This window comes from Pseudorasbora parva, chromosome 13, assembly GCF_024679245.1.
Source record: "Pseudorasbora parva isolate DD20220531a chromosome 13, ASM2467924v1, whole genome shotgun sequence".
Taxonomy (NCBI): domain Eukaryota; kingdom Metazoa; phylum Chordata; class Actinopteri; order Cypriniformes; family Gobionidae; genus Pseudorasbora; species Pseudorasbora parva.
The window spans coordinates 34,022,329-34,047,277 of NC_090184.1; the positions used below are offsets into that span (position 1 = coordinate 34,022,329).

The window sequence follows — 24,949 nt, forward strand, 5'->3', positions numbered from 1 at the left end:
ATAAAATGAGCATTGCATAATTGTAAACAAATATATTAGTATTCCCCTTTAAATAATAATAATAATAATAGATTTTATTTATAACGCACTTTTCATTCTGAAGAATCTCAAAGTGCAACTGTGGTGGTTACAAAAATAAATAAATAATAAATATGTGAAAAATTTATAAAAAAATACATTTATTTTTATTTATTTATTCAAAATACCTGCTCAGCTTTGAATGAATGATCGATCGATTATTTGACTGTATCTCTGTTTTTCCCTTGGGAGTGTTCACCTGCGGGGGAGGGGGCGCGCTGCTCACCAAGACTGTACACAGACTCTGATGGAAGCAGCAGCAGCTCCGTGTCCTGTGTTTTTTGAGGTATGGAACACAAATGCATTAAGAGTACGTTACATGTCAGAGTTAACGATGAATGTCAATTACGTTGTTTAAAGTGTTAATGAGTTTCTGTTAAAGAGGGTGTAAAAGTTTGCTTCGAGTTACGTCTGTATTGCATGTGCTATGCATTTCATGCTAATGATGGAGAACATGTTGCCTCAGAAAAAGCTAAATGACTTTCGAGTGAAATGACAAATCTAACGTGTTTTGGATAAGTAAGGCAACAGTTATGAGTTGCTGTTTACTGTGCTTCAAAAGGAAATCAAATGTTTATTCAAGTGTATAACAACAAAACGTTTATGATGCTATGTATGAGTAATATTGTTTTAAATGTACATTACATATGTTAATTTGTGGACACGTCACACAATAGTCAAGATAAACGGAGTATAAGTGATTATTTTCTTATATTGTGACTTGATGCTCTGTATTTCATTGACATAAAAATATTTGAACTCATTTAAAATGTTTAATACAAACAATACACAGACTCTGATGGTGAAGCAGCAGCAGCTCCGTGTCCTGTGTTTTGTTAATAATTATATCTCCCCTCATCAGCCAGTGAGGGTACTACACAACAAAAAGATAAAATATAGAATAATATAAACAATCACCCAACACATAACAGTTAAAAGCTTTTCTGAACAGAAAACAGAGCTGATAGTGGAAGTCTCTGTAAGCTCCACACCACTGTGGTCCACTCCATGTATTAACGTTACATTTCTCCCAGCGCTAGAGGCTCTATTGCTACATATTCTCAATTTGGCAGTGTCCTGATGACATCGCCGAAGCATTACAGCTGAAGACCAGATGAAAGGGATCGCTGCAGCTCCATGCAGGAGGCAAACAAAGTTTTCCGGGCATTTCTGTGGACACACCGGGGTCGATGCAGAAGTCCAAGCCATTCCACGGCCGAAATGCAGATGGAACAGCGACGCAGCCGAGCATCTCAACATCATGCCGAACACTGATGACGCTAGCCCAGTGCGAACTTCAGCCACCATGCAGTTCAAGCCCGAAGGAGACTACCAGTGAACAGCCGACACCCAGAAGAGAGAGAGAGCAGCTGCAGCGAGGAACATCAAATGTCCTTCAAACCAGAAACAACCGCAACAATTCTAACAAAAACGGCAGAGAAGCGTTGGAAAACGGCGACCAACGTCCTCTCATTGGCTGCCAGAATCAGCAACAGTCCTAATTGTAGCTCTGACTGTTTGACTAGTCACAAACATAATAAAATAAAATCTAAATCTAATAGTACAGTTAACATGATTTGTGGATGGAGAAGCGGCGAACAGACAACGCCAGCGTCCTCTCCCCCAACGTTGCCTAGCAACAAATAACATTGTATGTACCATTTCTACAGCATGACAGGAATGCAAGACAATTCTTATCCTCAAAATCATCTTTTTTATTTGCTATTCTGAGATATTAAAAAACCAAGATCATTCTTTTTGTTTTTTTGTATTAAGGCAATATTATTGGTTGTTTATTTCACAGATTAGTTTAGAATTTGACAACACACAAAATCCATTTTTTCATCAATCAAACCTCTGGTAATAGAACAGGGGTGGGGGTGCTTTCAGTAGATGAGGAGAAAATATGCTTTTCTCCTCATCTTCTGATAGTGTGTGTTGAAAGCTTCCGTATGATATTCATATCATATGCCCAGGCCTGGTCTAGTCCTTCACCCTCAGTGGCTGTAGGAGTCCAGTCAGAAAACGGGAAGCGACAGGCAATCACACGAGCCTCATCTGGTAACTCCTTCTCCAGTTTCCTACCCAACACCTCCATCTGTAGACCACAAAGCACATTGTTTTAACCAAGGCTATTATTGGCAAGTCAAACAGGCAATTTTGTTGCATTAGTGTTTTCCACTTGTTCATCCCCATTTGTCTCACACACCATGTTGTTTAAAATGACTCTCCAGGTTCTAACCTGATTTTGTCTCTAAATCCCAAATGATCAAAATCATCGCGCAATTAAGTAGATTATGTCTAAATGACGTAATTCTTTGTATTTATTTTTAAAGATATCATATCTTTTCTATTTATAAAACAGTCCTCAAATTGTCTTTTTATCAGCTCAGTATAAATGGATCAAGGACATCTGTGCGTACATACCACTCCGGGTGCCAAGAAAACAGTCACATTGTTATATTTGGACAAATTGGTCTGTGAAAGGAAATGGTAAAATTGAATCATCAACACTTAGGATGAGAGAAATCAAGGCTGAAATAAAATATGCACATGATGTGTAATGATTTAATAGATGTTTTCAACACAGATGTAAAATCAGAAATCTAAACCTAGATCAGTAGTTCTAAACTGTCCTTTATAACCTTTCTGTGTCTTAAGAACTGGCCAACTAGCAGTTAGAGAAGACAAAAATCAATCTCACTTTTCTGCTTCAAATTTGACCTCCTTATGTCTACCTTCTTATAACTGTTAGGCTTAGTCTTGAAGAAAAATTAAGATGACCGTCTTTCAGATGAGACGTTAAACCAAGGTCCCGACTCTCTGTGGTTATTAAAAATCCCAGGATGTCCTTCGATAAAGAGTAGGGGTGTAACCCCGGCATCCTGGCCAAATTTGCCAATTGGCCCCTATCCATCATGGCCTAATAATCCCCATATAATGATTGGCTCCTCTCCACCAATCAGCTGGTGTGTGGTGAGCGTTCTGGCGCAATATGGCTGCCGTCGCATCATCCAGGTGGATGCTGCACATTGGTGATGGTAAAGGAGATTCCCCCTTCTATGTAAAGCGTTTTGAGTGCATAGAAAAGCGCTATATAAATGTAACAAATTATTATTATTATGACTTTTTTTTTTTTTTGCTTTGGTAAAATTTTCACAAGGTGTACATTTTCAAAACTCTTAGTACAAAAATCCAAACTGATCACAGTTGTAAGACAGCTAGTCCTTGTTTCAAAACCTGATCCCATTCTTTCATTACAGCTACATTTTCAGTCGACATAATCATTGTTTCAAACACAAGTTTATTGTGTATGTTAATATGTACTGAAAACATTTGCTCTAATACCTGTAACACAACAGTATGCTCATCTTTCAGTTTAGTACTTTTAACAATCAGTTAACAATAGCAAACAATGCAAGATGGATGTTTCATAACACCCTTGTGGCTAAATTAATTACAGTAATACACAATTCAGATGCCACATTAGAAAATACACTTGGTAAATTGTAAACAGGTTCTATATAAAAAAACTGTCTATAGAAACAATATCCATAGAAATCTAGGTGTACCAAATGATTCCTTGATTTACCATTAAGTTCAGTTGGATTAAATAACAGCCTAGATAAATGTTTTAAACTGGACAAGAAGAGATGTTTTAAAGGTGAAAACTTATGAAAGGTAGTTAATGTGAATAAACATTTTTGAAACAGTTATTTTTTTTATAGTGAAAAGGATGCTTTGTAGTTTTGTACTAAAACAACTGAAAATATGGTGAAATTCATACCAAAGCGTATATAAAAAAAAATGTCATATGACTAGTCCTAGCAGTTTGTGCAACTGATCACAGTTCTAAAGACAATTCAATAGACAATAGTCCATATAAATGCAGTCCATTCACAATTCCTAGTGGAACTAGCTTTCTGATAATATTCTGATGTTTTTCTTACCTGGCTATCACCAGTCCAAGCTCAATTTAAGATTGAACATTGGTCTGGGGAGTCTGCTCTGTATTTTCTACTTCACACGAGGTGTGATCAGCGAGCATAATTCAAATGACTCTGTGCAACTGGATAGTCCTTCAACCAATCAGACCACAAGAGGCGTGATCAACAGGCAAAAACCCATCTATCTGTCATTGTGTCAAACCCACCAATAGCGTGTCAGGTGGATAAGCCAGTTTGTGATTGGTTCCCGCAAGTGTAATAGAAGCAGTAGAAATTAATGTACAGGTTTCCAGACCGAGTTGCCGGGCGAAATCGAATCGCCGGGAGATCAGGCTGGGTTTACCCTGTCTAATGTTTTTCCCCTTTAGTTTTATTTTCCTGAAATGTGTAAACACTTCTTTTTACGTCGCTGTGTTTGCTTGAACATTGCAAAAGAGCAACATTTACTCAACCAATGGCGTGAGTTAAGGGCGGGATTAATTCCATTGGGTGCTATGGGTGGCATTGGAATAACACACTTCACTTTAACAATACCTTACCTTCCAAAAGTCCTGGTTTGCAAAATGGACAGTGCTGGATGGTATTCCCTTCCACTTTGCTTTGACTCTGGCATATCCAGTTAGGATAGAATTGATTTCAAAGCCAGTGCACTGGAAACCCTCTACAGTGGCGGCAAATACCTACAAAACACATCCAGATTCCAGGCCAAACCTACACTTTGTGAACCAGGTTCTAACAGCCAGACATACTGTTAACAAGACGTTAGATCATATTGTTAAACCCCATTAGAAACAGTTTAAAATACAAGACCAATAATTCTTGTAATTGTATATTTAATAGTAGAAAAATCTTTTTTTCCATCCAAATTTGAGCCTCATAGAGTGTTAATGGGGTCTATTTTGGAACACAAAAGAGGCAGCTCCAGGTAAGCTGCCAATAGTACGAGTGTGAAATCTCGTGGAATGGAGACGCCAAAATGAGTATTGGCATGCAAATGCTATGCAGTTTTTCGCGTGCATATGATCCGCACTTTATGGCGTGCATATGACACGCTCTTGGGTAGGATTAGGGTGGTAGGGGGTTTGTACATATAATACACCATAAAGTGCTCAACATATGCATAAGAAAAACCGTGTACCATATGCATGCCAAAACTTATTTTGGCGAGTAAATTCCACGAGATTGCGCACGCATTTTCATGAGATCGGACTGCCCACCGATTAGTAGTTTCAGTTCAGAAAGCCAAGTTTCTAGTGCAACATCTAATAGCCAAGTTATAAATAGCATATATATATATATATATATATATATATATATATATATATATATATATATATATATATATATATATATATTACATTTTGTTTTATTTTACATTTTTTCTATCCCACCAGTTGCTAAGCATCTCACCATGTATTGAGGTGAGAAAGTAGTCATCTGCAGAAAGCCACCAGAAGCATCTGAAACAGAAAGTGCTCGTATAGCACTTTATGTTAGCATGTTAAATGTGTTATAGATTATTAGGATTTAGATGTCCAAGGCAAGGAAGACAAATATATGTATTGTTATTATGCACAATTATTGGTATTAAGCACAATATATATAGCTACATATAAATTACCAGTCAAAAGTTTGAGAACGGTACATTTTTAAAAATGTTTTTAGTCTTTTTTAATGTATCTTCTGCTCACAGCATTTATGTTATTAAAGATACAAAAAAGCTGCAATATTGTGAAATATTATTAAAATGTAAAATAACAGTTTTTTTTTATTTGAATATATTTTAAAATGTAAATATTCCTGTGATGCAAAGCCGAATTTTTGCATCATTACTCCAGTCTTTAGTGTCACGAGATCCTGCAGAAATCATTCTAATACTGTATGATGATTGATTAAGAAAAATGTAGTATTATTATAGATGTTGAAAGCATTTTTTTTTTTGTTTTTAGGATTCTTTGATGAAAGATCAAAAGAACAGTATTTATCTGAAATAGAAAGCTTTTGTAACATTGTACTACTTTTCAAAAGTTAGGTAAGAATTTTAATTTTTGGGGGGAAAGATTTAAATAAATTAATACATTTATTATTAATGCTGCAAACGCTTTATATTTCAGATAACTTTAAATTAATTAAATAATCCTGAAAAACAAAATTACACAACTGTTTTCAACATTAATAAAAAATGTTTCTTGAGCAGCAAATTGACATATTAGAATGATTTCTGAAGGCTCATGTGACTCTAAAGATGCTGAAAATTCTGCTTTATCACATAAATAAACTGCATTTGAAAATATATATATTTAAATAGGAAAAAAAACATTTAATTGTAAAAATATTTCACAATAATATTGTTTTTGCTGTATTTTGGATCAAATAAATGCAGCCCTGATGAGCAAAAGAGACCTCTTTAAAAAACGTGTACTGTTCTCAAACTTTTGACTAATAGTGTGTAAGTAAGATTTTTATTTATATATTTTAAATTGTTAAAGACTCACCAGACGCCCATCCCCTGAGCCCAGATCTGCCAGACACCCTGTTCTCCCATGCAGGAGTTTCATTACATTCTGGGTCTGTATTCTGCTGGAGGGCAAATAAGGCACCTGCACAATATTAAGTTCACTTACAACAGTGATTGATTCATTGATTGACCTTTTCTCTGCAGTCTGGACAAAAAACTACTGTATCCAAGCACATGGTAAAGTAGATTTTTGCCATATAAAATGATATCACCCAGTGTACTGAAGGAATACAGTGATATTGAATTTTTTTTATTATGTATTGGCTAACCGAGTATACTTCATATAGATGTCAATATACAGGTATGGCATACGTTCAGTACCTTGAGACACATGGGTACTTTCCGAAAGCCAGGAAGTGCAAATAATGTCCAGAGCCCATAAAACCCCGTGAGCACAGCTGCAGATGCTGCTGGGACAAGTGACTTTTCCTGAGAATGTTCCTGAGTATAACTTTTATGCAGAAGCATGACCTCTACTGTATCCTCCATGATAGAGCACTAATGGAAAAAGCAAACAAATGTAATATGCTTGACTCAATAAAATCAATGTTGACATGGATGTCGAAAGTCCCATTTTATTCCCCTCCACGTGCATGTAAGTCGTTGTTCAATAAATAACTTATAGTCAAACACGAAGTAGCTTACTGGTGGAGGAGTTCTTCAGCCACCAGAAAACGCTACAAATTCACTGTTTTTAATAGAAACAACGTCTAAAGTTTATTTACCACAAAAATATTTTTATATTGCAGCATATGTAAGCAGTATAAAGGCATTGTTTACCACCTGAACGCCTATATTTCATTTTACTTTAAGCTCACAAAAGTGAAAATGCGTTACTTTACATTTCTCTGAAAAACAACCAACGCCTGCACAATCCACCAACATACACATTTAACGACATATTAGACAAGTGAAAGTCGGGTTACCTCTTAAATGGCAATATATTGCGTATTTTAGTACGAGGAATACGTGACATTCGAGTAAACAACATGCATGAGGCGCATGCGAGAGTGGGCTGGGCTGGGCCAAGCACCCTCATTAATATTAATTATACCATGCTGCCGTCCTATGGCGAGCGCTCATCCTATGAATATTGAATGGGGTGCATTTTTTTGTTAAATAAAGCAACATTACATATAATTACAGTAGGCCTAATGTCTTTTATTTACCCTTTACCCATTTTTTCATTATTGTTTTGTAATTTTTATCAGATTCTTTATTATAAAGTGTAAATTGTTTATAATTTGTTTTGATCTAAAAGAGAGAGAGAGAGAGAGAGAGAGAGAGAGAGAGAGAGAGAGAGAGAGAGCGCAACACCACTGCCCCCTGCTGTCGGCAGACCGCATTCACACTTTAGTGGATGAATGGGTGGAGAGTGTCTGCTGACGTCCATTGCGAGCATCACTGCAACCCAACATTTATCCCAACAACCGACTCCACCTCTCCAAAACGAAAAAAAACTATAATTTATTAGGACTAAATCAGATTCAAGCTCTGTATATTTTATTGTCAGAAACAATGGAGTTGTACGGTAAGGTAAGTGTGAAACGGTCTTCCTATGTTTGGTGGGGACTTTGGTCGTAATGGAGAGCCACGCAAAAAAAAAAAAAGAAAAGAAATGAATGGCTAATTTAGTCATACTGTAAAAATATATATCATAATAAATAAAACAGATGTAGTTTAAAGAGATTTGCCTTTTGACAGCGTACTGACCGGTCATGAAAGGAATTTAGGTTAGTACATTTATGAAACGCAACATTAGTGAAGAGAAAGGCAATCAGGCGTAAAAGCTAATTTATTCACGGGACCTGCTAATTCAAACATTCTTGGTTGTTTATAGAAAAAAAGAATATTGTCAATATGAGTCCTTTTGCTGGTTATACTGTTATTTTAAAGCTCAAAATTCTCTTTGTTTATGGTCCACGTCAAGTAGTCTTTATTTATTATGAGCATTAGGTGTGTGAAGACTATTAGCCTTTCATATCCAGGGCTTGGCTGAAGAGACGGACCCCTTTAAAAACGCTCAGACTGAATGAGACACACTGTATGCTGCGTTTCAAACCCTATAGTGAGCTGCCTACCTCCTAGATAACATCATCGGCGCCTTCAGAGTTTGCACGCGCATATAAAACCATTATCACATTTGCTGAGCACATTAAAAAAAGGTGAAGTTATGTTTTATTCCTGCTCAAGCGCAATTCCAACTACAGTGACACAAGTTGTTTATTTGCTCAGGTAGCCTAGCTACCAATAGAACACGTTGTAAACAATGAAGTAAGATGATTTAATCATTTAAGAAAATAAATGCATGTTTCTTCTAATTTTGCCTTTATTTTCTTGGTAACACTTTACAATAAGGTCTCATTTGTTAACGTTAGTTAATGTATTAACTAGCATGAACTAACCATGAGCAATACGTGACAAGACAGTGTGCACACTCATTTATAGTTGACAACTTTCGAGCTAAATATATTCACGTTTCAACTAAAATGCATTTGTTTAAAGGTGGGATTAAATGGGTTAAATAAATGTTAAAAAAATGTTGAAGGACATAGGTTTGAGAAGCAGCCATGGACAGCTCCTGGTGCTGACTTTTACAGAATCATACTAGAAATACATAGAGAGGGCTGAGTCTTTAATGAAGAACTAATTTATAATTAATATATACTATATTTTTAGACTTTACTGTTTTAGAAGCTCACACAAAAGTGTTAGGCTGTGAACCTTTGATCTATTAATCACGCTGTGGTTTTGTGTTCTCACAGATGGCTGCTACACAAGAGAACAAACAAAAGGAGAACTCTGATCAAAACTTTGATTACATGTTCAAGCTGTTGATCATCGGGAACAGCAGTGTTGGAAAGACATCTTTCCTCTTCCGCTACGCCGATGATACGTTCACATCTGCCTTTGTCAGTACGGTGGGCATCGACTTTAAGGTCAAAACAGTTTATAAGAACGAAAAAAGGATCAAGCTTCAGATCTGGGTAATTTCTGCCTCGTTCACTTCATAATAGCCATGATTTTAACTCTTTTTTTAAACTCAGCATCATTGTTTCATGGTTGGTAAAGCACTGAAGGGCTGGATAATCACACATGGAGCAATGTAAACATCACATGGGTTGATGATTAATACTGGCTTATGGAAAGAGACTATAAGCTATTGTCACTTTATCTAGTCTGCATCAGCAAAGCAGTTCTGTTCATCAGATCGTGGTACACTTTTCTATTTTAGTCTTGCAGTGAAAGCGCTGCTACTTTTAGAGGTGACAAAGCACCGTCTCAGACTCGAGCGCTCACTCATTCACACATTCGCTGTCTTGACTCCATATGTCTGTCCCAGACTCAGTTCTTGTGAATTTGACGTGAATCTCGGTCAAAGTACATGTGGAGATGCACATTTAATTTACTACATATTGGCAAGATTTTACAGACAGGGCTTGGATTAAGGATTAGGCATTAGTTAAAGTAGGACATTTAAGTGGCTTTTAAGAACATGCCTTCGAAAAAAATACTACTGGTGTGCATCTTGAGACAAAACAATGACAGTGACAGATTTTAAGATATCCCAGTGCAAGTTGCAGCTCAAGCATTTTAGTCTGGGACTAGCTTAAGCCTTGTCTGTGGAACCAGCCAATTCTAATACCGCTCTTGTTATTTTTTTAGGACACAGCCGGGCAGGAACGGTACAGGACAATCACCACAGCCTACTACAGAGGGGCCATGGGCTTCATCCTAATGTATGACATTACTAATGAGGAGTCTTTTGCTGCTGTACAGGACTGGTAAGTTGAAGTAAAGTTTATTGTGCATTATGACAGGCAGAGTATTTATAAACTTTCTGTGGGGATTTACAGAGGTGATCCTTTCCCTCTGTCTGACGACGTGAGACATTCATGTCTGTCGATCATGGAGTCAAAATCTATAAATGAAAGTCAGGAAAATTACTTGGACCTTGTAACACAGTTCTTTGTTCAGTGAAGAGGGAGGCGGGAACCATAGGGAACATTCAAAAGATTTTAATCAAATAAATAAACTGAAAATGAAACGCAGGCAGTCCCTCAAGGACGGCTGCTGCGCTCACACGTAACAAAACATAAATAAAACACAACATAAACTCCAGGCCTGGTCCTCTCTCGTCCTTCACTGTCGTCGCTCCTCCTTTTATGTTCCGGTCACTCCTCCGTGAGATATCGCGTCGCTCTCGCTCGCCACGTACCTCTTATCTTTTCATGTCTAATCAAGGAGTAAGGACTCTGAGAAAACAAAGGAAATTAGCATCTGAACTCATTCATACAGTTAGTGTCTCCGTCCGAGATGACATCACACTGAGTGAACCATCTACGAATGACACTAATTTACTTTTCCTTTCACATGAAACTTCCCCCAAACTCCTGCTCCCCTGGATCACCTGAAATGCACCAGAAATCTCTTTGTTACAATGTCAATCCTCACGATACAGTATTTGGTAACTGTGGCAAGCAGCGGCCGGTGACGAGTGATAATGAGTGCCAGCTGCGCGACACACCGGTCTCGTCTCGCGGCCAAGTGACGGGAGCATAAAAGGAGGAGCGAAGGAGGCAGCGAAAGACGAGAGAGGACCAGGCCGGGATTTTATGTTATGTTATGTTTTGTTTATGTTTTGTTGTGTGTGTGCGGGCAGTCGTCCGTGAGGGGCTGCCCGCGTTTTATTATGTGTGTGTGTGTGTGGGGGCAGTCGTCCGTGAGGGGCTGCCCGCGTTTTATTATGTGTGTGTGTGTGTGGGGGCAGTCGTCCGTGAGGGGCTGCCCACAGATTACTTTCGTTTTGTTTATTTATTTTGAACTTAAAAAGGTTGTTGAATGTTCTCCGGTTCCCGCCTCCTTCCTTCCATCAAAGAACCGCATTACAGTAACACTTTACAATAAGATCTCATTTATTAACTTTAAGTAGTTAGTAAACTAACATAAACTAATGAGTAATATATTTTTAAAGCATTTATTAATCTTTGTAAACAATCCTTCCAAATAAAGGGCTTTCTGATTCCAATTCTGATTGTTAAAGGGATAGTTTACCCAAAAATATAAATTATTTCATCATTTTGTCTGTAAGCCTGTAAGAATTTCTTTCTTCTGCTGAACACAAAGGAAGATATTTTGAAGAATCTTTGTAACCAAGCAGTATTATAGTTGTCAATGGCTGCCGAGATCAGATTTATTATTTTAGGGTTAACTATCCCTTTAATTTTAGTTGTTCACAGTGGATTAACTAATAACAACATATTTTTGATTTTAAAAGTGTATTAGTAAATGTTGAGAGTAGCATTATTATATTAATAAATGCAGTAAAAGCACTTCTTAGTTCATGTTAACTAATGTAGCTCGCTCGCAAAACATTTGCATCCCCTTGCAAAAGCTTTGGCATTCCCCCAAGAATCTTTGAAAAGGAAAAAAGCATTGACTTATTATTTTTTTAATTAATTTTTTTTCACCACCATGTCCCTTTAGTCTTAGTTTGAAATTTTTTTTTTACTGTTCATTTAAATTACACAGGAGACGTTAGTTTTGTAAAAATCAAAAATACTTTTTGTAAATGTCATGATGGCCTGTGAAATCCAATACTTTGAGTGATTTTGTTGTGTTAATGAAGTGCCATTACATCTCAGGATTAGAGAACTGACAGAACACGCGACGCTGCTAAAGAGATGAGAAACAGATAGAATCTAAACGAGTGTGTTCGACATGAAGTTCCCATTGAATCTCTGTGGCATGATGACATTCTCATACATTAAAATTGACAAAGTTTTGGAATGAGTCTGGCACATCTTGTCCTAGAGGATGTTCCAGTGTCATTTGTACTGATGACTCGTCTCGTCTCGTGTCAGGGCGACCCAGATTAAGACATACTCTTGGGACAATGCCCAGGTGATCCTCGCAGGAAACAAATGCGACATGGATGAGGAGAGGATAGTGTCTGTGGACAGCGGGAGACTGCTAGCAGAACAGCTGGGTGAGTAATATATATATATATATATATATATATATATATATATATATATATATATATATATATATATATATATATATTACTATTTCTATAGATAGACACTATTTCTGTGAGCCCCTTGATTTTCTACTCATTTTTTTGCATGGTAAAATAATACAACTTTTGTCCTTTTTTGCCATATAGATTGTCAGATAAATAGCTTAACGAAAGTTAGTGTTGGGGGCAATGGGGGCAAAAAAAACAAAAGTGTTGCATTTATAATTTTGTTTAGTGTATAGACACACACACGTATATATGTGTGTGTGTGTGTGTGTGTGTGTGTGTGTGTGTGTGTGTGTGTGTGTGTGTGTGTGTGTGTGTGTGTGTGTGTGTGTGTGTGTGTGTGTGTGTGTGTGTGTGTGTGTGTGTGTGTGTGTGTGTCTATACACTGAACAAAATTATAAATGCAACACTTGTTTTTGCCCCATTTTTCATTTTCCATGAGCTGAACTCAAGGATCTAGCGCTGCATCCCAATTCACCTTCTTATACTACGTCTTAAAAGTATGTAATCTTTTTGTGAAGAAAAAATACATACTTTTGAGTGTTTAGCAGAATAGTTTGCAAGGTTTGGGACACACTATTTTGTCATCTACTACTTCGTGCATCCCGTCACTGTTTAAACTGCCCTGTCAATCATCGTCACAGTTCAAATCCTCCACATTCAGATTAATCTCCTACCGTATGGGAGAGAACTGTAGTTAGCACATTGATCTGCCATTCATGGGTCTTTAATGCAGAGACTCTCCTCATGTGTTTGCAGTTTAAATATAATGATGCATTTAAAAGTTAATGGCCAAACGTGTCATTACAAAAGTTTACAATGCTACTGCAGGTGAAATATAATATGGACTGAATAAATGTATTTTAGTCAGGTTAAATACAGATAATTGATCTCTCAAGCCCCTTTATCTAAACTTCTCTACTTAACCATTGCACATCTGTCATGTTTGTAGTTTTTTAATACTTTTTATCTGTATTTGTAGTTCTAATCGAATACTCGTCAAACCCCCAATGGGTTGTGGGCAATATTAGCCGTTATAATGTGCGTCGATCCGCATTTCTAATTCAGACTGGAAATAGTAAACCATCTGGATATTTTTGGAATACTCTTTTCAGCATACTATGATTTGGGAAATACTAATTGTATTTTTCTGAATACTATTTAGTATGGATTGTATGGGAATTGGAACTCAGGGTAAGACTTTCTTTTTTTTAATTGGCCTTTTATTGTGGCCAGCCTAAGGCAAACCTGTGCAATAATCATGTTGTCTAATCGGCATCTTGATATACCAAACCTGTGAGGTGGATGGATCATCTCAGCAAAGGAGAAGTGCTCACTAACACAGATTTAGACAGATTTGTGTATAATATTTGAGAGAAATTTGTCAGTCTTACAGCTCATGAGCAAATGGGGACAAAAACAAAAGTGTTGCATTTATAATTTAAACATGAGAGGATTTGAGGTCAGAAAGATTTTTTTGAAAAGAAGGAAGGTCACATTCAATTAATCAAAAGTTGACAGAAGATACATTTATAGTCTTACAAAATATTTCTATTTCAAATAAATGCTGTTCTTTTGAACTTTCTATTTATCAATGAATCCTGAACATTTTTCATCACAGTTTACAAAAAAATATATTGTTTAAAACATTGATTTGATAATAGTAATAAATGTTTCTTGAGCAGCAAATCATCATATTATAATGATTTCTGAAGGTGTGATGTGATGATGATGCTGAAAATGTAGCTTTGCATCACATTAATTTAAATTGTATTCAAATAGAAAACAGTTATTTAATTTGTAATAATAACTGATAATATAATTTTACTGTATTTTTGATCAAATAAATGCAGCCTTGGTGAGCATAAGAGGCTTCTAGTTATGGTAATCTTCTAAAATCTTATAAACCCCAAAACTTTTAAAGTTGTATATTTCATTTGCTTATCATAAATCTCTCTTTCCCAAAAGGATTTGAGTTTTTTGAGACGAGCGCAAAGGACAACCTCAACGTCAAGCAGACATTTGAGCGTTTGGTGGATATCATTTGCGACAAGATGTCAGACACTCTTGAGGCCGACCCTGCCGTTACCACGGGAACGCCTACTACCAGACTGACCGACAACACAACGCCCCCGCAACAATCTGACTGTAGCTGCTAGTGTTCTTCACCGGGGCCGTTCGCTTTCGTGGCTCGAGCGCTGTTGCCAAGCTTCTGTATTCTGAACAGAGAATAAGTTACTGAACCCCAAATCTTTGACCTGGCTTCAACTCCTAGTTTTTTTGGTGTTAATGACATAGCGAACTAGCAAGATTGTGCCAAACACAAGTGTCAAACTTTGTCCTTCCTTTATGCCATTATACCAGTATACAGTTCTGATTTCAGGGGTTGTTAGTGGGTTACACTTTATTTTACAGTACGTGTACTTACCTAAGAAAGTACTGGTTAATCTAAGGTGACAGTTATTGTGATTAGTAATAAGTACAGAGTATGTACACAGGGAGCAGGACTGTAAAATTAAGTGCTACTGTTAGTGTACCTTTATCTTCTACTGCAATATCTCTTGTATTAGTAATACGCAGTAATAAGCAAAATTTAGTTGAACTTTAGATTCTCCACATCATTCCCATGTCTCTCAGGGGAAATATAAACTTCTGCAAATGTATAAATTCTATATACATGTCCAACTTGTGTAACATGAGAGGATGTTGTACTCACATTTTGCTGATGATTGGTTGGATGTGTTTGTGTGCTGCTGGGTGTACGGATAATGATCGCGAAAGCTAACAAGTATGAGAAAAATAAAATAAATGTGGCCTTGAAATGATTCTGATGTCAAATCCAGTTTTTTCCCCATGGTCCCATACAGACAGCTGCTATTGAATTGGTATATTTTTTTCTTTCAAAATAAAATAATAAAATAATTCAGTCTGAACCAGGGTTATTACCATTAAAATGAAAACTAAAATAAAAATACTTAAATTTATGTCCAGACAGCTGCTATTGAATTGGTATTCATTTTTTTTCTCATTAAAATAAATCGAATTTAAAAAGCTAAAATAAAATAATTCAGTCTGAAAAAAAAAAACTTTAAATGTTGCCAAGAAAAAACATCTTGTTTTCATTTTGTTTAACTTGATGTTATAAAATTACTACAACTAAAATTGAAATAAAAATTAATAAAAACAATAGACATATTTAAAAAATATATAAAAATGACAAAAACACTAAACACTTTAATTTTCTAAAATTAAAATAAAAGAAATATTTATAATATTAAAAAAAGCTAGACAAATCAATAGATTCTTAATTCAGAGTACACAAGAGACATCATCATAAAGTCAACCCATGCTTTTATTTTGGTGCATATAAAAAACATTTTTATTGGATTTTACCAGTTTTCGTACGTAAATTTTATTTCTACAGTTCTATCCAATAGACTGCAATAAACAAGGAGTCCAATAAACAACTACACAGTCTTGTGAAACCTCCAGACAATTTTCTAATTCAGTTCACATAACTAAAAAAAAAAAAAAAAAAGTTATCCCTAAATATAATTTGTCAAATTCTGTTTGTGTATTTCTCTCATGATTTAAAAAGAGACGAGAAGGGCACACTGATTTCATCCAGGGTCGTTAAGAATCTACAGTATACGTGTCAAAATGAGTCCCAAATTGAGCGTTTGGTTTTTTTGTGAAGGATGCTCTAACCCCTCTCTGGATCTGGAAATCAAAATACCCCAACAGAAAGATGTTCTCTCTCCATCATATTGCATGAAACGCAAATGTTTTTCAACGATGAACACAGCTTAGATGGAAATATGATGGACTTACATTTGGTCGCAAATCCAAACCCACCACACTGGCCTGCTTTTACCCTGTCCAATGAGGTCTGACAACTTCTGTCCATTTTTTTTCTTTCCTTGGAGCATTTATGCCACATAAACAGGAGGAACACAACAAACACATCTAGGTCATTTTCCAGCCAGTAGTTTCTTTAGTGCAGCAAGAGGATAAAAACTAAAGAGCTATCTGTAAGGCACAACCCTCAGGCCACAGAACCACTTTCTTTTAAAAAGAAAGAATGGAAAATAAACACAGTAATGACTAGATTTTGGCTTTCCCCTTTCTCTACGCAATCTCTCTAGAGACACATATCAATGGGATCATTACATACTAAGAATAACAAACATTCTCTCAGTAAGAGTTCCATAATACAACACCATCACCAAAAGGGATGATATAATCATTTACAACAACATAATAAGAGCAACCATATGTACTGTACAGCACAATAAATACATGTATGTAAACAGATAGAAATGAGAAACAATGTAGTGGATGGAGACAATAAAAAAAACAAAAAACTTGGCAACAGAATGAGTTTTAAATAAAGCGATAAAAAAGGGGTAGTTTCAAAAGGCTTCAATATCATACATAACACATTTGATTAGGTATATTTACTGCATATGTATAATTAAAACGATATATTTAGGAAAACTGACTGATAAGCCTGCCTTGCCGATGCTACCGTTTGATTAAAATGCTTTAATATGCTACAAGCACATCAAAGAGCATTAATAAATAATACTAGCATGAACATAACAAAAACAAGAGGATGTTTGTACAGTAGGACACTTGACAGAGATGAGTAAAGCAGCAATTAAAATCATTACCAATGGAAATGTTTGGCGATGTCAAAAATAACCAAAATAAATACAATCAACAACATAAAAAAAGTACAGTGCAACTAGATTCACACTCACAATGAGGCTTTGCACCGAAGCTGACTGTCCTGTGGTCACGTGACAACAGAAACCAGTCGGCTGAGCTTCATTAATAATGTCAGTTGTTTTCTGTTTAACTGGTCAAAGACATATGGCATCAAACAGCTGTGTAAAATGTAATTCCTGGACATCAGTTTATACATAATACAAATTATTATTATAATGAAATAATAATACTATTATTAATCACAATGATTATTGTTATTATAAATAGCATTTTTATTTCATTATAATTTATTATATATGAACTGACACCCATAATTACTGTTATATTATAAGCATTATTATTTAATTACAACACAAAATCTCATTGTTAATGCATGAAGTGATACCCAAGATTCAGTTTTCTACATTACTAGCATGTTTCTGTACATTTTTGTAGGCACCAAAAACATTTAAGGCTCATTCAAGCTATTGTTTTATTACATAATCATGAGATTTTGTTCTTGCGGGAATAAAAATTGAAATATGTGACTCTGGACCACAAAACCAGTCATAAAGGTATTTTTTTTTTTTAGATTTATACATCATCTGATAGCCGAACAATCAAGCGCTCCATTGTATGGTTTGTTAGGATAGGGCAATATTTGGCAGCTATTTGAAAACCTGGCATCTGAGGATGCAAAAAAAAATCTAAATATTGAGAAAATCACCTTTAAAGTTGTCCAATGCATGTAACTACTACATTTTTGATATATTTATGGTAGGAAATTTACTAAATATTTAAATACTATATAGTGTTTTTGCAATAAAGTATTCAAAAACCACTAGGCCAGTGTTATATATTTTGTTCAGTTGAGTTCTTACAATATCCCAAATGTTTTGAAACTATTTGTAAATTGTGAGAAAATTGCTATTTTAACCACGGAGCCGGAACGTCTGAGGGAGTCGCCTGTCAATTGCGTCATATATGCGTGACCCTTTTTTTTTTTTTTGGTTTTACGGTTTACGGTTTTATTTGGCAGAAGCGCTTTACTCTCGTAAGTGTCACAGCAGCCACCGAGCGAACGCACAGAGTAACGTCATAACATCATTTTAAACACACTCAAATGTATCTAATATGATAAACAGAGCTGTGTTATCTCATACTCATTAAAAGCGAAAATGGCGCCGGCGACCCGTCATAATAAAAGTCCCGCAGCTCGCGAGCCGTGTGTTGCTCAACAATCGCTTCCGCGGCCGTGCTCAGCTCCTCAACACTCGGTCCTGCTCTGCTTCACACTACAGTAACGTTAATAACCGCATCCATGAGCATGAGTCCTATCTCGATTCTTTCCCACCACCTGTGAGGTGAAGACCACATGTCCCAAGATTCTGTGCTCAAACTTAGCATCATCAAACTACGCCTTTGTTTTGAATAGGCGCCCTCTAGAGGACAGAAAAATGACATAGTGCAGCTTTAATATCCTAATGATTTTTGGCATCAAAGAAAAAAATATTTTTGACCCACACAATGTATTGTTGGATATTGCCACAAATATACCTGTGCGACTTATGGCAGTTTTTTTGGTCCAGTGTCACATATGGCCATGTATTATCAAACTGAGGAGACATGTTTGAACACATGTATTCATCTAAATCAATTATTTTCAGATCTGGATTGGGTGCAGCAAATAAACAAAATATATATATTTTTTTACCACAATTGCATATTTACCCCAAATATGGTCATTTAAATGAAAATGTGCATTTTCAGTGTGAAAATGGTGTTTGCTTTTTCACTTTGGTACCATGTCCATTCACTTCAAATAATGATACACAAACAGACAACTAAATCCAGATTAATAACACATTCAAGGCATCAGGAAGACGTGAAGTTCAAAGCATGAAGTGTTTGTCTGCTAAAATGCTTCGAATTGCAGGGGAAAAAAAAAGTCTTGTTGGTGAAAAAACAGCTGCTTTCTAAGTTAAATGTTTCTAAAATACTGCTTCAGTCAAAAAACCCCCCAAAAAAGTACCTCGACACTGGGAATAAAAGACGAGCATTTGTTTGTAGAAATGACAGGTGGGAGTGGAAAAGATATTCCTGAGTGTAAAAATGGTTGAAACTCAAAAAACAGAGTGAGGAATGAAAAATAACATGTTAAAGGCGGACATTTAAAAGCACTTCTTAATGACGTATGCAAAATAGACAATGAAAAAATGAATATCTTAACCATAAATAAGTGTTTCTCATCTCTAATATAAAAAAGTTCAGGTGCCGTTTCATACTGTGTTATGTGTTGGCAGTGTCCTCTTCTTCCTCCTCCTCTAAAACACAGGGTTCTGATAATTCCCGTTCTTCCTCATGCTCGTCCTCCTCGTCCTCCTGTCCGTCCCCCACCTGCTCATCCAGGGGGATCTCTGTACATTCGGAGTCCTGTGTGCAAAGGGTTTTAGAGTCACTGCAGCTGTTTTCCTCCTCTTCTTCTTCTTCTTCTTCCTCATCTTCCTCCTCCTCCTCCTCCTCTTCTTCATCAGGAGGGCTGCCGCTGTCCTTCTCTGTGTCAGATTCTCCGTCCTCCTCCAGAGTCAGTTCAAACTGAAACTTCTCCTGGCCGGCGGCGCGTCTGCCCTCGCTGCTGGTGTCCAGTGCTGGAGAGGGGCTCTGGGGGATGGTGCTCTGGTACCACTCCCTGTTGTCTTCCAGCGTGTCCAGGATGTCCTGGGCGTCTGGATGCACGAGGTCGGCCCACGTCTCCCACAGTGGGTGCACGATGTAATCGATGAAGCCCACCTAGAACAAAAGATTTGCAAAAATAGAGGCATATTTATCAAAATCCACAATATATGTTTTTATATATATATCCATTGTGGTATTTGAAAGGATTTATAAAATAGCTGGCTTAAACACCACCTGTCAGTAAGAAATGTTCTTTTTAAAGATATTTATACTTTAATAAACAGCAAGGACATGTTTATAATGTTAAAAAGATTGCTATATCAAATAAATGCTGTTCTTTTGAACTTTCTATTCATCAAAGAATCCTGTGAAAAATGTTAATCAGCTCAATTATTATCACAACACTGAAAATAATGAGAAATGTTTTTTTTGAGCAGCAAATCTTCATAGAATGATTATTGAAGGATCATGAAGACTGCAGTAATGATGCTGAAAATTCAGCTTTGCCAACACAGAAATAAATTACATTTGAAAATATATTCAAATAGAAAACAGTTTTACATGTATTATATTTTTGATAAATAAAATGCAGCCTTGGTGAGCAGATGAGACTTTTTTTCAAGAAAAACAAATAAAAACTAAACCAAACATGTTAACCTCTTCATGCACGTACGTGAAAATAAAAAAAACTATTCCTAATCTGTTTTTTTAAACAATACATTACATTTGATATATTTATATATTGTAAGCCATGTGGGATTTATGCAATAATGAGTCATGTTGATTAAAAAAGACAGCCATATATATAGAGGACAGCCATATAGAATTATGGGTAATGATCCAAGAGCTTAATATACAGTCAAGCCAAAATGTATTCAGACACCTTCAACATTTTCTCATATTATCATCACAGTTTTTTCGCTATAGTTTAGAAAATGTTAATAAAATATGACAAGAACTCAGAGTTAAACGGTGTCAGAACAAATTTATCTTGATAATGTCAGATAACTTTGATGGACAAGTATGTAAAGGATTACAGTCAACCAATCAGCTGTCGGCTGTTAAATTTAAGGACACAATTAGATAATACCAGTTTAGCTGTAACCAATGACCAGTCTGTCTGTGGTGTAAATGGTCGCATTAGCAATTAAAGAAAAAACACTTAAGCAAAACATGGTCAGGTCAAAGTGTCTGAATCATTTTAGTCACAAATTATCATCAATTTTACTGGTAGTCAACTGTATGAAGAATGTAAAAGTATACTTTATTTTGCTATCCTCACTTACATAAATTAAGTATAGTGTCCTGCACCCACTAGTAAAAAAATTGATATCTGGTGTCTGAATAAATTTTTATTACCTCATTTTTAATTTTTTAACTACGACTTTGCCTCAATAAACTCCTAATTTACTGCTTATTAATAGTTAGTAAGGTAGTTTTTGTAGCATTTAAGTTTAGGTATTGGGTAGGATTAAGGGATGTAGAATAATGTCATGCAGAATAAGGCATTAATATGTGCTTTATAAGTACTAATAAACAGACAATATCCTAGTAATATGCATGCTAATAAGCAACTAGTTAATAGTTAATTACTGAACCTTAAAATAAAGTGTTACCCATTATTTTATTCATCCTTTATCGACCCTGAGCTTTCTTACCTGTGACTTCTCGACTGAAGCGTTGTGCTTGTCGCACATGGGGCTGATCTCCATGCCGCGCTCCCGTTCTCTGTCCCCCTGGCTGAAGAACTCTTCCATAATGCGGTCCGTCCACTGCCTGTACAACTGCAGCGGCTTGGTCGGATTACTGAGGTCTGCACAGTGCACCATGTTCTGCAAGACCTGAGATACAGACAAAATCAGTCAGTTAGGCATGCATATTTATATTTACATTCATTTGCACATTCATAAGTATATTACCATATTCAAATTCAGCTGTTGAATACTTAAAAGCAGAGATCGTTAACCTTTATAGACCAAGACTCTTAACTAACCCTTGGGGCCAAATAAAAAGCTGTAGAACTTAGTTGTAGCAGTTAAAAATATTTTTTAATAATTGTAAAATAAAATAATATTTTATATAAAAAAATATATATGCACGTTAACACGGATATCTAATCAGCCAATCACATGGCAGCAACCCAATGCCTTTAGGCATGTAGACATGGCCATGACAATCTGCTAAAGATCAAAATGAGCATCAGAACGGGGAACAAAGTGATTTTGAATGTGGTTGTCGGTGCCAGACGGGCTGGTCTGAGTATTTCAGAAATTGCTGATCTAGTGGGATTTTCACACAACGATCTCTAGGGTTTACAGAGAATGGTCTAAAAACTGAAAATAGCCAGTGAGCGGCAGTTCTGTGAGCCACAAAGCCTTGTTGATGTCAGAGGAGAAGGTCAGACCTGTTCAAGCTGATAGAAAGGCAACAGTAACTCAAATAACCACTTGTTATAACAGAGGTCTGCAGAAGAGTATCTCTGAACGCACAACACATCAAACTACACTGGGTGGCAGCCCAGTCAGCCATTAACAGGAAACTGAGGCTACAATTTGCATAGTCTCACCAAAATTGGACAAAAGAAGATTTGAAAAATGTTGCCTGGTCTGATGAGCCTCGATTTCTGCTGCAACATTCAGATGGTAGGCTCAGAATGTGGCGTGAACGACATGAAAGCAATGGATCCATCTTGATTTGGTTCATTATTGGAAAATTGATATTTTCTTGGCACACTTTGGGCCACTTAGTACCAATTTGATCATGCCACAGCCTACCTGAGTATTGATGCTGACCATGTCCATCCCTTTATGACCACAGTGTACACATCTTCTGATGGGCTACTCCAGCAGGATAACGTACCATGTCACAAAGCTCAAATAATCTCAAACTGGTTTCTTGAACACGGCAATGGGTTCACTATTCTCAAATGGCCTCCACAGTCACCAGATCTCAATCCAATAGAGCACCTTAGGGATGTGGTAGAATGGGAGATTCCCATTTTACAGATTTGCAGCTAAATCTGAAGCAACTCAATATGGACCAAAATCTTTAAGGTAGGTTTCCAGCACCTTGGTGAATCTATGCCATGAAGAATTAAGACAAAAGGCAGTCCAAACCGGTACTAGCAAGGTGAACCTAATAAAGTGGCCGGTGAGTATATCATTTTTAATATACATATTTATTTTATATAATTGATACATTAACAAAATACATTATAAAACAAAATTTTAAAAGTATTAAATTATATATGATTAAATTTAATCACATACTTTTTTTAAAAATTGTTTAAAATGTAAAATATTATAAATTAATACAAATCATTAATAACATTTTCTAAATAATTTGTATTAATTAAACTCCTTTTACACAGATGTTCAAATCATAACATTTAGTGTGATATATACAATGAAATATGAGCATTAAGGACAAACCTGTATCCTGTCAGAGTAGTTGTCCAGCAGTAATACACCTGAACTGGTCACCTTTTTAGTCTCCACCATGGTTTTCAGATCTGCCAACAAATTCATGTGCTTAGACATGTCTGTGGCCAGAACCTGCAAAAAGAGATGGATGGTCATCATTTTTGGTTGGAGAGGTCATTTATTGCCCCTTAAATTAATTTACACCCATTTTAACATCTGTAAAATTAAAGTTTAGTGGGAAATGAAGCTGCAAAAACAGTCCAGTGTGAAAAATGACAGCTAACTTATAGACCATTGACACAGCATTGATGGACTGGCCCCTAACATACACCCGGCGCAAGTGTTTTGTGCTGGTTTCACACGTGTTTTGGACAATGCGCTCGGATCATTAAAATAGTGCCCATCATGACTCACAATGTCAATGACCATCTTGCGGAGTGACTGTCTCTGTTTCTTGGTCAGATTCTGGAAGATGTCACAGTTCTCTTCCTGCAGCAGTTTAAAACCCACAGCCAGGTGATGATTCTCCAACACAGACGAATCATTATACATGAGGGCCAGCTCAGAGTCTGAGAGGAGAGAGAGAGAGAGAGAGAGAGAGAGAGAGAGAGAGAGAGAGAGAGAGAGAGAGAGAGAGAGAGAGAGAGAGAGAGAGAGAGAGAGAGAGAGAGAGAGAGAAGCACGATTAATTACATACTGTGCTAACTTTTATCCATCAGCTCTTTTATTCGTATCTCTATGAGTAGTAACCTACATTTCTCAGTTGTACACAAATCTACTGATTAGTTTCAGTTTCAGAAGACTTATGAAGTCATATGAACCATTTTCATGATACTTTATGGTGCTTTATTTTTTTGACATTTCTCATTTAGTATTCAGTAGATAAAAACAGCAGCACGAAGGTATGGAACAACCTGCATCCCTCCTCTTGAGTTGAAGCTCCTGTTGAGCTCGTGACGAACACCACTGGCCCGTCCATTAGTCATTGAGGGGATTTTACCAGCTGTGTGGGTGGGACACGTGAGCTTTGTGAATCACAGACACATGTAGCCCACCAAACACATGCATCGATAGCATGTGAAAATCGCCCGATTGACCGTGCGCCGCACGTGACAACAGCTTAAACACGTATTGATTCGTCTTTGAGCGGGTCCGCTACTTTGAACAACGTGATTAAGCTAAAAGTGGTTCTGCCAGCTGTGAAAAACATTGCACAAACATACATTGTAGGAAGAGCCTTTTAGAAAGCAACATGAAAAATTGGATAGACTTTTTTCTTTTTCGTTAGGGATATAACGGTAACAGGATTGGCCTTTTTGATGTATGTATGTACATTGCCGGTCAAATGTGTTTTATGTTTATGAATAATGTCTTATGCTCACCAAGGCTGCATTAATGTGAATATAAATACAGGAAAGTTATATATTTTATTTTATTTTTTAGTTGAATTTTTCTAGCAGCTTATTAACTCCAGTCTTTAGTGTCACATGATCCTTAAGAAATTGTGATTATGTAATATGCTGACTTGGAGCTCAAATATTATTATTAAACAATAAAATAATATTGTAAT

The 24,949-nt window shown here is 36.3% G+C and overlaps 3 protein-coding genes across 13 annotated transcripts in view; 1 reads left to right on the top strand and 2 right to left on the bottom strand.

The window, feature by feature from the left end:
- Positions 1-622: 622 nt before the first annotated feature.
- Positions 623-7,560, bottom strand: si:dkey-190g11.3 (uncharacterized protein LOC567059 homolog). 2 transcript variants are annotated; one of them, XM_067414090.1, is made up of 6 exons: positions 7,470-7,560; positions 6,865-7,041; positions 6,521-6,625; positions 4,565-4,705; positions 2,506-2,556; positions 623-2,176 (listed from the first exon to the last, which is right to left on the bottom strand). In XM_067414090.1, the coding sequence occupies exons 2-6, from the start codon at positions 7,030-7,032 to the stop codon at positions 1,997-1,999; spliced, it is 645 nt and encodes a 214-aa protein (XP_067270191.1). In that variant the 5' UTR covers positions 7,033-7,041; positions 7,470-7,560; the 3' UTR covers positions 623-1,996. The 2 variants fall into 2 exon arrangements, with proteins under 2 accessions (XP_067270191.1, XP_067270192.1); XM_067414091.1 differs by lacking the exon at positions 2,506-2,556.
- Positions 7,561-7,892: 332 nt separating this feature from the next.
- Positions 7,893-15,396, top strand: rab3c (RAB3C, member RAS oncogene family). Its single transcript, XM_067414089.1, has 5 exons — positions 7,893-8,079; positions 9,309-9,530; positions 10,210-10,328; positions 12,408-12,532; positions 14,540-15,396. Exons 1-5 carry the CDS (start codon positions 8,062-8,064, stop codon positions 14,728-14,730), a joined length of 675 nt encoding a protein of 224 aa, XP_067270190.1. The 5' UTR covers positions 7,893-8,061; the 3' UTR covers positions 14,731-15,396.
- A 509-nt stretch (positions 15,397-15,905) lies between these two features.
- Positions 15,906-24,949, bottom strand: part of LOC137038998 (3',5'-cyclic-AMP phosphodiesterase 4D-like) — a 181,629-nt gene continuing 172,585 nt past the window's right edge. For all 10 annotated transcript variants that reach the window (XM_067414092.1, XM_067414095.1, XM_067414102.1 and 7 more), the window contains 4 exons: positions 23,794-23,948; positions 23,389-23,511; positions 21,616-21,798; positions 15,906-20,071 (listed from right to left, as the gene is read on the bottom strand). In XM_067414092.1, coding sequence (XP_067270193.1) covers positions 19,571-20,071; positions 21,616-21,798; positions 23,389-23,511; positions 23,794-23,948 — 962 coding nt within the window. In that variant the 3' untranslated portion in view covers positions 15,906-19,570. The remainder of the gene's footprint in view (positions 20,072-21,615; positions 21,799-23,388; positions 23,512-23,793; positions 23,949-24,949) is intronic.

Excerpts from the sequence above, each read along its gene's own strand:
- si:dkey-190g11.3 (XM_067414090.1), bottom strand. The coding sequence starts at position 7,032 with ATGGAGGATACAGTAGAGGTCATGCTTCTGCATAAAAGTTATACTCAG. Across the intron at positions 4,706-6,520 it reads GCTCAGGGGATGGGCGTCTG|GTATTTGCCGCCACTGTAGA; the intron begins GTGAGTCTTTAA and ends TGTGTTTTGTAG. Across the intron at positions 2,177-2,505 it reads TTTTCTTGGCACCCGGAGTG|ATGGAGGTGTTGGGTAGGAA; the intron begins GTATGTACGCAC and ends TGTGGTCTACAG.
- rab3c (XM_067414089.1), top strand. Across the intron at positions 9,531-10,209 it reads GGATCAAGCTTCAGATCTGG|GACACAGCCGGGCAGGAACG; the intron begins GTAATTTCTGCC and ends TTATTTTTTTAG. Across the intron at positions 12,533-14,539 it reads ACTGCTAGCAGAACAGCTGG|GATTTGAGTTTTTTGAGACG; the intron begins GTGAGTAATATA and ends CTTTCCCAAAAG.